Genomic DNA, 14,111 nt, shown 5'->3' on the forward strand with positions numbered 1-14,111 from the left:
AAGAATCGTTTCAGAGAGCACATCTGTAGGAGTTACTTTCAGGTAAGCTTGATAAAATGGAACGTCTCCTTTTCTACTTTTTCCCAAATTCAAAGAAATCCTTACATTTTACCAGGAGTTGACCACTTCTCCTTACTAAATTGGTCACCTCTGGGGCTCCACCTATATTATTCGTAAGGCCGCAAAATGATGACCCTGCAGGACAATTCAGAGGGAAAAGTCTTTTTTTTTTAATGCATTACTTAAGGTCCTATATGGGCCGTGTAAACAAGCACAGATCAACAATACAGCTCATTGATCGGCGCTTGTTTGCTCCTTTCATGTCGGCAGCACATCTCCCATAATAAAAAGAACATGACAAGGAGGGTGAACATCACAACCCATGAGAAGCGCAAAATAAGACAGCAGTCTGAGTAAGCATAATGGAAAGGAGCATTACTTAATAAAACGGAAATAGAAATACAATAATTCAGTTTCTATACATCCTAAAATGCAGTGGCAATAGTAGGTGAGCGCAATCACAGGAAGCAAACGACCACTCAAAATAGACACAAGAAGTGAAGGAAAAGATAGAATGGGAAACAAACAAGGGCAAAGGAGAGACAAGGAGAGTTCATTGTGAACCTGGACTCCAGTTTCGGATTATCATGGGTAAATAAAAAGAAGCAGCTATGCACCCGGCAGAGACGCGGGTGGAGCAAGCAAACCCCTACGCACCCGTATGTAGTCCTCTCTCAGATGAAGTCTCATGGGAAAGGATGGGTATTGTGTCTCAAGTCACTGCAGTACTGTAGGTGGAAGAAGAGATGGACGGAAGCCATTGAGACCAAGTGTCCTGGTATTGTGTAGAAGCAGCCGGGGAATGAGCCAGGAGGTGTTCCATTCGCTGTATTAATGCAACCTCCTGGAACCACTTATCCAGCAGTGGAGGGACTGTCGTTTTCCACCTGCGGGGGATAACCGATGCTTGCCTGTTTTTTAAGCTGCTCATTGCATTCATGTGCACAGCGATATCACACCTATTTTTTGTAGTGAGATAAATAGTCCTAGCCTAACCTAATGCATTCCTATGGACAGCAATTAAATCGCTCACTAAAAAATAGTTGTGGTCTGGCCCCAGCCTTCGTTTACAAAATAACTGCCTACAAATTAACATTCATGTCCAGACACCCCAAACATGCATGTGAGCCAGAGAGAGATGGACAGTTGTCAGACTCCTGACTTCTCTTAATTTGGCTTTAAACAATCAGACCTCAGGCAATGGCCATCCAGTCCATTGGATTGTTGGTGAATCCTGTCTTTTTGGGCTAGTTTTGCCCTTTAAACTGCTCACAGTAGTTCAAGCTTAATATTTGTGCTAGTTTTCCCTGCAAAGGTTTACAGTTTCACGAAGGAACTATATTGTAAACTTTGGACAAACTTGGGCCAATTTTACTAATACGGTCTAAGTTCTGACAGAGTAAAGTTAGACAAAGCAGTCAAAAAATGCATCAAATTTATCAATGTGGTACATGCTTTATGAGAATTTTGACGCATCTTGCTAGACAACTAGACACTTTTCTCTTCCTTATACCACCTATAAGTTGACTAGTAGTCTACACTAAGGATTTGCACCAAAATTTTGGTGCCACCCAGTGTTGCATTTTAAGTCCCGACACTTTCCATTATACCGTGCCCCTTTCTTGCTAAGCCACGTTCCATGTGGCTGTGTTGAAAAAAGTGTCTAAAACAATTAATAAATATGGAGCACAGCATGTACCCCAGAATTCTGGCATAATTTGAATAGTAAATCTGCTCATTGTGATCCATCATAGTTTTGTTTGACAGGTACAGTTGAACACACATCACAGGGACTGTTTAAACCTGAAGCTGCTTTCTTTTGTATTTTTAATTTCATTACAGAACATTTCTACCTTTTTCTAAAGGTGCCCATGCGACCCGCCGATTTCTATGGTACTGGCCAATTATCTTTCATATTGGGGTGTCAAGACTTTCCCCCAATGGCAGATTTTGGTGGGGAAATAAGAATAGGGAATGTTGGGATTTCAGCATGCCCAAACTTTTGTTCTTACAGGAGATAAGTCACTGCCAATGGTGTCTGATAGTGGCATATTCTCCATCGAAAATACATCCATACTGGGCCGAAACTAAGAGCACATGTGAATGCGGGAATCGGGAGGAACAGCTGTCGGCTGACAGCTATCATAAGTGTATGAACAGCTTAAGTAGCAACAACATAGTGAAAGTGTTACCATCCACAAAAAAGTAATTATAGGCAGTCTGGGTTCTGCTCTTTGTGCATTTACAGGACCCTCATCTATTAGCAAGAGCAGAGAATACTAACACAGTGCTGGCTCAGTAATAGAAAACAAGGGTTGGTTATTAATGGTACATACTCAGATTGGGTCACCATTACTAGTGGGTTACCACAAGGGTCAGTATTTGGCACTATGCTGTTTAATATATTAATGACCTTATAGAGGGATTTTCATAGTAAAATATAAATGTTTTACAGATGATACTAAACTATGTAAAGTAATTAACACAAAAATTGACAGTATTCTGTCACAAATGGACCTGGAAAAGTTGGTGGCTTGGGCAGTGAAGTGGCAAATTAAGTTAAACACTGACGTTGGGAAGGGAAAATACATGTCACCATAACATACTAACTGGGAAAATACTGGGCAAAAGTGATATGGCAAGGGATTTAGGGTTTTTAGTTTACAGTCAACTTCACTGTAGCAACCAGTGTCAGACAGCTGCTGCCAAGGCAAATAAGATTATGGGGTGCATCAAAAGGGACATAGATGCACATGACGAGACTTTATAAATCTCTAAGACCGCACATGGAATATTGTGTACAGTTTTGGGCATCATTGCAAAAGAAAGACATAGTAGAAATTGAGTGAGTTCAATGACGGGCAATAAAAGGAATGGGTGAACTACAGTACTCGGAAAGCTGATCAAAATTAGGATTATTTAGTTTAGAAAAAGATGGCTGAGTGGTAAACTAATAACTATGTATAAATATATCAAAGTTCAGTACAATCTCTTTTATGATCTGTTTATACTTAGGACTGTAACATCAACAAGGGGGCATCCTCTACGTCTAGAGGAAATAAGGTTTCTACATAACGATAGAAGGGGATTCTTTACTGTCAGAGCAGTGAGACTATGGAACTATCTGCCAGAGGAAGTTGTTATGGTGAATTCACTGAAAGAGTTCAAAAGAGGCCTGGATGCCTTTCTTGAGTCTAATAATATTACACGTTATGTTTACTAGATGACTGTACATTGGTATATTTCTGATTGCCATATTGGAGTCAGGAAGGAATTTCTTACTAAGATGAGAAAAATAAACTTTTGCCTCATGGGTTTTTGCCTTCCTCTGGATCAACATTGCAGGCTAATAGGTTGAACTAGCTGGAAATATGTATTTTTTCGGCCTTGCAAACTATGATAGCGATTTCTGCTCAATCAGACCAATAATGGTCTAAAATGGGGGGTAACAGTGTATTGACCTGATTTGAATCATGTGTCATCTGCCCTGAAAATTATCCAGTATGCCACCATTATCACCGCAGTTGACGATAAATGTCTGTCTGAAAGACAACTAGGCAATACGTGGGTTTTTGTCTTAAGCTGGCCATAAAAGTAAATCTGTCCCAACCATATAGCATGCTTCCGAATGTTTTTTCTAGCCAGAACGCTCATTTGGGAAGATATTTCAACAATACCAACCAATTTTCATTGAAATTGATTCTTATCTATTGCAGAGTTTTGTAGAGCAAAATTTTGTAGCATGATCAATACGTTTTCAAACCAATGAGTAGATTTCCATTTGCCAGAACCAATCCTTTTTTAGTAGCAAAGATGAAACTATTGACAATGATATTTGTTACATCTTTTGCCAGCTTTATGTAAATCTTTACCAAGCATTGCTGCTGCCATTTACAATAAGCGATCGTCATACCCCAACGGGGAGGAAAACTCCTCCCTACCAAGGGTGCAGTGCCAATGCTGCCTTAGCAACAGCACCCAGGATACCCACGCACTATATATCATTGTCTAGAGTAAATGTCACTATTAGCCACCAATGATTATTTTTACGGCGGCACAATTTTTAGCGTTGATGTACTTGAATTTAGTCTTTTTACATTCACACTTGGAAACGGGTGAATTGTAGCAATGATTGGCCAGTGTAAACAGGCCTTAATGTATATGTGCACAGAAAACTTTAATGTTATACTTCATTTCTTGTAAAACTTAAAGGGTAACTAAACTGTTAAAAAAAACAAAAAACTTTTGACAAGTCATAGTGAATCAGTGGGATCCGAGCGCTTTGAACCACACGATCGCTAAAACAAAGTGGCAAAATTGCTTGTGTGAGCGGTGTGTTGCTTCGTTTCTGATCGGTTTTCCTCAGAATGCCGAATGACCGTTGTATGATCTCAATAGAAAGTCTGAGTCCGTACACCGCTCATTCGGCTTTCAAAGGGAAGCCGATCAGAATCGAAGCAGCATTGGCCTATATCAGTAGTCGGGCTGTAAAATTCAGAATAAGCTTTAAGTAACTCGTGGTCATCATTACAGGATGTTATCTGGTTTGTCTTTGATATGCCATTTAAATAGAATAGATTGCTAGCTAATCCTTTTTCTGTTTGATTACGTGAAGTCACTTGCATTGCAGGGTGCATGGTTGCATAATGGACACCAAATTGTGTTCACGCCCTTTGATTTAGTTTACCCTCCTAGAGTGAAGATTTGTATTTGTAACCGCAGGGGGTAAGATTTGGTTTTTTACTCTTTGATAGGCTTTCAATGTTTTATCAGCTGAATATCTTCTGCATTGATCTACGTGTGTTTGTGAAGGTGTTTCCTAAACTGTTTTATTGAGCAGCATCAGAATGAAACTATCTTTGAAAGAGGCTCATGCCAGGCTCCTTTTGGAAGGTGCCCAGTATAAATGCCCTCTCTTGGTGTTCCAAAATAACCCAACACACAACTTCAAATGCACGCGTCAGAATGTGACAGTCATTACCCTCTGTGTTTGTGTCTGAGCATGTTGTACATCATCCTCTGATCTACTTTTTTTTTTTTCAAAATTCGTTTTTATTGAATTTATAGGCATTCAAACAAGTATAAATGTACTATAGGCACGCAGGCCTTCAATCATAAGAAGTACAGAAATAATAAAATACAACGAGGGGGAGGAGGGGAGGGGAAGGGTAATAACATCAAATAAACAAATAGAAGAGAGTGTCTGAATATAGCGTAAATTCTACAAATCATACTATTGCACACATGATGTCAACAGGCTACATGTCAGTGATCTACTTTTTTTTAATAAAACGGAGTTAAGCAACCTCTGACTTTCCATATGTTCTGCTGCTCTAAATGTAGGGTTGACCTATAGCCATTTTTACCAGTTAAAGTGGGGTTTCAGACTTCTAAAAAGCCTATACTGTGACCAGCATTTGACTGCCATGGTCACGTGTGTAGTTCGACACATTGTGCTGCCCAAGCAATATGCAGCAAGACCAAGTGGATGGGTCCCATTCTAATAGCCATATGGCACATTAGTCTTCATCTCATGCAGAAATATACCCCATTACCTCCCCTTTTTTCTCCTATTGGGCAGTCTCCACTGTAATTGTCATTTTAATCCATGAAGGTCAGATTTGTACTGTAGGTCTTGTTCTGATAGTGTTTTGAAACTGAGAAGCAATGCAGGGAGTTTGATTAGCGTGCAGTCTATTGGTGCTTCCTTCAATAGATTGTTCATTTTTCATAAAGAAGATGTCCAGCACTCAATTAGATAAATGGAATTGCTATGACTAAGGAATAGTATATCCCGAAATGTGTCAGCGATCCTGATACCTTTGTCGATATATGTTGTTTTGCATTATGGCTTTAAAAGAGTTGTCTCAAAATTGACAACTATCACATGTGTAATAATTTTCTGATCGCTGGGGGCCCCACCGCTAGGACCCCCAACAAAAACGGGGATCCCAAACCCCCAATTCGTCCTCACTGCTCGACTGTAGGGAGGAGGAGCTTGAATAGAGCGGTGACTGAGCATGCGCCCGCCATTCCATTCAATGTCTATGCAGGTGACATAAACAGCAGAGCGCTGTACTCGGCTGTTTACATTATTCCCATAGACCTTGAATGGAGCGGCTGCAAGCATGCCCAATTTCGCTCCATTTAATGTGCTCCTCACTGCAGTCGACCAATGAGGAGGAACTGGAGGTTCTCACGATGGGTGGAGGTCACAGCAGTGGGGTCCCTGACGATCATACAATTATTACCTATCCTGTGAATAGGTGATAATTGTCGATTTTGGGAATCCCCCCTTTAAACTGGACCAATAAAGAGTCATGATTTTTTTCATCTAATTGGGTGATTACTGAGTTTCACAGTGTCCCGGCTCGGTGAGCTGACTATTGCATATGTTTTGCGTTATATAACTCTGTCCAATTTTACCAGCGCTTTCTTTCCCAACCAATGTTCTCATGATCAACAGGTTTAGGCCGGTTTCACACGAGCATATTATGGCCCAGTGCATGAGCTGTATATGTAGAGCCACGGATGGGATCGTTAAAAAGGCTTTAAGAAAGCCCGTCCTAACACCACAGTACCACAGTTTTCTGGAGTATATAAATGGTGTTGAAGCCAAACGCATATTTATGAAGTACCTGCCCCACTTTTTTAGACCCAGTTGCCGGGCGCTACTTAGTTTTGAGGTCAGAGGTTTGACCTGGTGTTGTTTTTAGCCCACGCCAGATTCTTCAACAGGGTGTAGGACATGTTGAAACACAGGGACAGATACGGATACAATGATCGCACAGTGCACCAATACTTTTTTTGTTAGACTCTTTTGTCTTTTGTTTCATTATGTCATTGACTATGCGTGTGCTGATTGTTTCACGTTGCAGGAAGCAGCACGTGTTTTATATATGGGTTTTGTTGTACTAAGTAACCTTTTTTTTTTTTTTACTAGTGAACAGTACATTTGGCGGCTCTTAGCTATAGTTTATAGCTGGCAATAGTTAACTTCTAGGGCAGTGCCCAGTGTTCTTTTGGACTTTCCTATGTTGGTGGTCCCATCGTCTTTAACCCAGATGTTAAACTGGAAGAAAATAAATAAGTTTTAGAGTGGGCACCGAAGTAAAATGATCTAAAATATCTTTTGAAAATGGAATTTCACTTTTCTAAACAAGGCGTGCTTTTAATTATACATGTAATACACTTGTTGCACAACAATGCAGTCCACTGGATATACTTTAATAATAATATATTTCATTTGTTTTATCTATGTGAATTCTATCCAAGTCCATATCCAGACATCATTTTGATGCTTGGGCGGATCACACAAAACCATGGAAAGTGCTTGAATGCCAATGCCTTGTGTTTGTTTTTCGTTATTAATACATCAAACAGACACACATCTGCTGCCTGGTATTGGTTTTATAAAACACTTTACAGTTTGTACAATCAATCACATTTGCTCGGATGGAGAACTTTCATTCAGACCTATCACCCCCAGTCTCCCCGCTCAGCTCTGGCACAGCTCCATAGTAAATGACATGAATCAAGCACCGTGCCATTTAAACCAGCTTTCCCTAAAAGCTTACACCGCATTTGTGCAGCTAAAAAGTGTAATACTTTCTTGCCCAATATTAGAAGTGAAGCCATTTTTTTTGTGTCCTCAATGGGTTGGCAGCAGTGAGCTACAGGTCTTACACATTGGTGACGGCGCAGTTTTATAATTATCGATTCGATCATTTCCGTCACATAATTCTAATGTAGAAGTTTATGGGGCAAAAAAGTTCTTGCACCAAATCCACATATGTGATTGTGAAATTTTAATAAATTTGGCGCACTTTACATACAAATTGTAAGCAAAGACTATACATTTTAAAGATCAGTGGACACAGAATTATGTGAAATGTTTGCAGAGGCAAAAGGGGCAGTTGCCGGGTGCCCCCATGCACAATTGCATTCCAAGCACAACTGGATTTTTGTAGTTGGCGGCCACTTTGGACAATTCTTCTTTGTTTAAAGGGTCTCCTGAATATAAATTGATCACTCTTTAATAAAAAAAAAAAAAATTTCAGTTAGAACCTTGCATCCTGCTGCTGCCACCCCCAGCAATCTGTTTTAATCTGTAGGGGCGCCTGGCAATAAGTTATCCTGCATTTCCACCGCAGGGTAACTGAGGCATTAAACAGTTTCCTTTCAAATTAATTTATATAGTGCCAACAAATTCTGCAGCGCTGTACAGATATTGTCATCACTCGAACTGGAAATCAATTAGCTGTCCATGTATGGATGGGTTTGCTGGGTCCTCCTGAAAAAACGCTCTTTGTAGGTACTCTCCTCCCCTTCTAATAAATAAGGCTAATGAATGGGAAATACCCTTCTATTATCTCAAAATTCCCTTATAGGCTATTTAAAAATGGTATTCCTTAGACACTCATTCATTTGTTTTTAACTGGATTGTACAGGATTAGAATAACATGGCTGCTTTCTTCCAAAACAGCACCACACCTGTCTACAGGTTGTGTGTGGCATTGCAGTACAGCCCCATTTACTTCAGTGGAGCTCAGCTGCTTTTCCAGAAATAACCCATGGACAGGTGTGTTACCACTTTCTATAAATCCTGTATAACCCCTTTAACTAGCGGCTTCTCCTCACAAGGTTAATATATCCGCGGTGTAGACGCTTATTTTGCCTAGACCAGTTCAGCACTGGGAGTTACGTGGTTTGTTTCATTTTGATATATATATATTTTTAAGCCATTTCAGACATGGAACAGGCTGGTTCTTGTGGGGGGGGGGGGGGGGAGGGTGTGGTGAACGATGAGAGAGAATCCTTATCGACCATAGTTTGTGATTGACAGATTTCACGTGTATGGCTGGCATTATTGGCTCTTCTATCCAGATTGTGCGATCATGTGACTTGACCGAGCAAAGGTACACTACGCTGTCGCCGTGTGTGTGTGTGTGTTTTTTTTTAGCGAATTTCATTTATATTTTGGGATTGTATGATCATAAATATATATATTTTTTATTCATTTTACAATTTCCACAGCTCCAAAAGGAATTCTTCATCTTACTCCTGATGTCTATCAAGAAATGGAAGCCAGCCGCAGTAAGACCGTCTCTACTCCTGCTGTCAAATATCTGTCACCCAAAGAATTGAGCCAGACATCCACCTCGTATTTTAGCACATCTGTAACCCAAAGCTGCACATCTGCAATTGCCAGAGAGCTCCTGACCAATGGCAGCTCCCCCACTGAAGAGTCTGTTGGATTTGCAGGCAACAACTTGACGTGTTCCAGCTCCACTGTACAACCTTCCAAGCAGCTCGAGTATTTGGCAGGCATTCAAGGCTTACAGGTGAGCGAAACCTTTATCTCTGAGATTATGCAGATGTGTCCTATCTTTTTGTATGTGATTTCTATAGTAGCCAACGGCTTACTGTTTTATGTACTTGCACACGCAAATGTTGTTGTTCTTCTTTTGATGTCCTTATTGTGAAATTCTCTTTATTATGTAAAAAGTAACTTATTCGGTTGGTAACCTGTCATTCACACATGATGTGCTCTCCAGGGCGTTCATCACGAGTGGCAGTGTGGCACTGTTGAGTTGACTTCTTGTTGTACGGTAGGCTTGTAATGTTGGGTTTGGAAATGGCACGGTCGACATGCTACTTGTTTGTACTTTTCTCCTTAAAGTATAATTTCATCATTAAGTCACTTTAACGACCACCCACTGTTTTTTGATGGTGGGCGGCGCAGGTCCTCAGTCTGCAGCGTCGTCTTTTTGCATTACTGCTTTGTAGCTCCTGCAATCTATCAGGAACGGGTCTTGTTCAGCCGGGAAACCTGAGGTGAAGATAGAAGTGGTTAATAACCACTTCTTTTTTCCCGTCTATGTAGCACTCAGTAGGGCAACGGCAGTGCCACCTGGCATGGCATAGCTGGTTGGTTTTAGGAGACTAATGTCACGACAGGGCGCTGTTTTTTCCCCCTATATCTGGGGCTTCTATGAATTACCCAATTATAGTGGAAAACTGCAAAACAAAAAAAAATTCTAACGTGTGAATGTCCCCCAAAGGTCTTTTATGACCTCTTGGGGGACAAATAATGTAACAAAATATATATACAAACATGAGTAAAAAAAAAAATCTTAAAAGACAAATAAAGGAAAAAAATTAACGCTGCACCCACACTAACTCAAACTGTTGTCATAGCCGCCCTGTTCACCCGAGACATATACATATTACATATAAAATAGGGATACTTTACTTTAGTTTCAATTTGCAGAAGTAAAGAATAAACAGCTATATATTTTTACTTTTGTACACTTTGCCCATAATAAAACTAAGTAAGAAAACGAAATTCTGACCTTATTAAATGTATTAAAAACAGGACAAAAATTCTTTAGTAGCTCAACAAATAAAAAAAAGTTAGGACCGTTAATCCACCGTGTAAACAAAATCGCTCAAAAGTGGGTGGTGTGTTTTTGGTGTCATGTTTTGTTTACATCAGTGTTTTTAACCCCATAGCACACCAGGACGCACCGGTACGTCCTGTATTACAATGCTTTAACGCACCGGGACGTACTGGTGCGTCATGAATGTAAACGGTCACCGTGTCAAAGGACAAGGTGACAGAACTATGCCATCAACTTTATGACAGTTGATCACCACAGTACGACGGCAGAGGACCAATCACAGTAGTCCCCTGCCGGTGATCGCTGTGATTGGTCAGTCTGCTGTGACTGACCAATCACAGCTCCTTGACAACAAAACTGGCTGTAAACATTGTTACAGCGTCTGATCTCCTCAGTGTGAAAGTGAGGAGATCGGACATGTAACAGTGTGCCCACTTACCCGCAAAATCACGTACAGTTACGTGATGGGCGCTTGTGTGTTAGCGCCTTCTCTTGTAACTGTACATGATGGTGATGGAGCACCTCTAGGTGTCGGCTGTATATTACATCTGACCTCCTGCTGTAACGGCCAGGACCGGAGCTAGCCTCCGATCCGGCCGATTAACTCCTTAGATGCAGCGATCAAAAGTGATCGCTGCATCTAGGTGGTTAGATTGCACCTGATGGTTGCTAATCCCAATGATCAGCACCGGCGGAAGCCTAGTACGGAAGCCTATTGGGCCACGCCGGGAGGCGAAGCCTAATAGGCTTGCTGTCAGTGAATAGCTGACAGTTCTAATACACTGCACTATGTAGGTAGTGCAGTGTATTAGAATAGCAAAATGTTGTTAAAATAATAAAAGTTTCAAGTTACAAAAACAATAACTGCCTTTTTTCCATATAATAAGCCTTTATTATAGGAAAAAATGGAAAACATAAAAAAGTACACATATTTGGTATCACTGCGTCCGTAACGACCCGAACTATAAAAATATCATGCTATTTTACCTGCACGGTGAACACAAAAAAAAATGAAAAACAATTCCAGAATTTCTGTTTTTTGGTCACTACCCCTCCCAAAACAGAATAAAAAAGTGATAAAAATGTTGCATGTACCCCAAAATTATACAATTGAAAACTACAGCCCGTCCCGCAAAAAACAAGACCTCCCACAGCTTTTTTGACGAAAAGTGATTTTATTGTGCAAAAGCTGTAAGACATAAAAAAATATATATACAAATGCTATTGCCGTAATGGTATTGTATTGACCCGCAGAATAAAGTAATAATTGTCATTTATAGCGCATGGTAAATGCCGTAAAAAAAAACAAAAAAAAAACATTATCAGAATTGCTGGTTTTTGGTCACCTTGCTTGCCAGAAAATGAAATAAAAAGTGATCAAAAAAATTGCATGTACCCCAAAATGGTACCAATGAAAATTATTGATTGTCCTGCAACAAATAAGCCCCCACACCGCTCCGGTGGAGAGAAAATAAAAAAGTTTTGGCTCTCAGACTATGACGATGCAGAATGGGCAGAGCGTTCCAAAAGCTTATAAGATCGGGCACCATTTATCAATGCGACTATGGCCTCACATCTGCGGATTATTATTTATTTACCGCATTATTATACCACCCTATTATGCCTTGGTGTTCTCTGTCCAGTTACATATACCCTGACGCACTCCGCACAGCTTACATATACCCTGATGTACTCCGCACAGCTTACATATACCCTGATGTACTCTGCACAGCTTACATATACCCTGATGTACTCTGCACAGCTTACATGTACCCCCACATTTTAAACTGAAATACCAGCAAAACCCCAAACAGAACAACTACCAAGCAAATTCTGCGCTCCAAAAGCGAAATGGCGCTCCCTTCCTTCTGAACCCTACGACGTGCCTAAACAGTAATTTATGTCCACATATATGGCATTGCCATACCCAGGAGAACCAGCTTAGCAGTTTATAAGGTAATTGTCTTCCGTGGCATGAACTGGGCATAACATATTGTGCACTAAAATGGCATATCAGTGGAAATTACAATTTTCACTTTGCACCATCCACTGAGCGTTCATTTCTAATTTAAAAAAAAACATGTGGGGTCAAAATGCTCACTAAACCCTTTAAAAAATGCCTTGAGGAGTGCAGTTTCCAAAATTGGGGTCACAACTTGCGGGTTTATTTTACTTTTTGACACCAGAGCCCTGCTAATGCTGCGAAAATCACCAAAATAGGTCTCAAATGCGCATTTTGCTCTTTTACTCCTAAACCCTGTCATATGTGCAGGCAAATGATAAATGTCTTGAGGGGTGTAGTTTACAAAATGGGGTCACTTCTCAGGGTTTTCCACTCAACTCTGGTACCTAAGGGATCTTAGCAAATGCGACATCCAGTCCAGCAAAATCTGCACTCTAAAAGCCAAATGGTGCGCCTTCCATTTTGAACTCTGCCATGTGCCCAAACAGCAGTTTAGGGCCACACATGGGGTATTGCCGTACTCTGAAGAAATTGGGTAACACATTGTGTGGTGTTTTTTCTCCTATTGCACCTTGTGAAAAGAAAAAAAAATTGGGAGCAAAAACGACATATTTTCACTACCTAATTCTAATAAAGTCTATGAAACATCTGTGGGATGAAAATGCTACTACACCCCTAGATGAATTCCCTGAGGTTTATAGTTTCTAAAATGGAGTCACTTCTCAGGGGATTCTACTGTACTGGTACCTCAGGAGCTCTGCAAATGTGGCATGGCGCCCAAAAACCAATCCAGCAAAATCTTCATGCCAAGTAGCACTCCTGCCATTCTGAGCCCTGTGGTGTGTCCAAACAGCAGTTTATGACCACATATGGGGTATTGCTGTACTCGTGAGAAATTGCTTTACAAATGTTGGGGTGCTTGTCCTTTATTCCTTGTGATAATGAAAAAAATTCTAATTTTAGTGGAAAAATTTAGATTTTAATTTTCACTGCCTAATTCCAATGAATTCAGCAAAAAAACTGTGGGGTCAAAATGCTCAATATACCACTAGATAAATTCCGTGAGGGCTGTAGTCTCCCAAATGGGGTCACTTTTGAGGCGTTTGCACTGTTTTTGGCCCCTTAGGGTCTTTGCAGATGTGACATGGCGTCGCAAACCATTCCAGCAAAACGTGAGCTCCAAAAGTAAAATGGTGCTCCTTCCTTTCTAAGCTCTGCCGTGTGTCCAAACAGCAGTTTATGACCACATATGGGGTATTGCTGTACTCGGGAGAAATTGCTTTACAAATGTTGGGGTGCTTTTTCTCCTTTATCTATTGTGAAAATGAAACAATCTGAACTAAAACTACATTTTATTAGAAAAAAAAATTTTAGATTTTCAATTTCGCGGCCAAATTCCAATAAATTCACAAAAAACCTGCAGGGTCAAAATGCTAACTATACCGCTAGGAAAATTCCTTGGGGGTGTAGTTTCCAAAATGGGGTCACTTTTGTGGGGTTTGCACTGTTTTGGTCCCTCCAGGGCGTTGCAAGGTCCCTCCAGGGCGTTGCAAACACGACATGGCACTGAAAACCATTCCAGCCAAATGTGTGCTCCAAAATCCAAATGGCGCTCCTCCCCTTCTGAGCCCCGTCGTGGGTCCATATAGCAGTTTATTACCACATATGGGGTATTGCTGTAATCG

The 14,111-nt window shown here is 40.6% G+C and overlaps 1 protein-coding gene across 4 annotated transcripts in view; it reads left to right on the forward strand.

Annotated features, from left to right (window-relative positions):
* Positions 1-14,111, forward strand: part of STAU2 (staufen double-stranded RNA binding protein 2) — a 310,889-nt gene that overhangs the window by 190,792 nt on the left and 105,986 nt on the right. For all 4 annotated transcript variants that reach the window (XM_075826116.1, XM_075826119.1, XM_075826117.1 and 1 more), the window contains one exon: positions 9,097-9,404. In XM_075826116.1, coding sequence (XP_075682231.1) covers positions 9,097-9,404 — 308 coding nt within the window. The remainder of the gene's footprint in view (positions 1-9,096; positions 9,405-14,111) is intronic.

The sequence above is a fragment of the Rhinoderma darwinii genome, chromosome 5 (assembly GCF_050947455.1).
Source record: "Rhinoderma darwinii isolate aRhiDar2 chromosome 5, aRhiDar2.hap1, whole genome shotgun sequence".
In the NCBI taxonomy this organism is placed as follows: domain Eukaryota; kingdom Metazoa; phylum Chordata; class Amphibia; order Anura; family Rhinodermatidae; genus Rhinoderma; species Rhinoderma darwinii.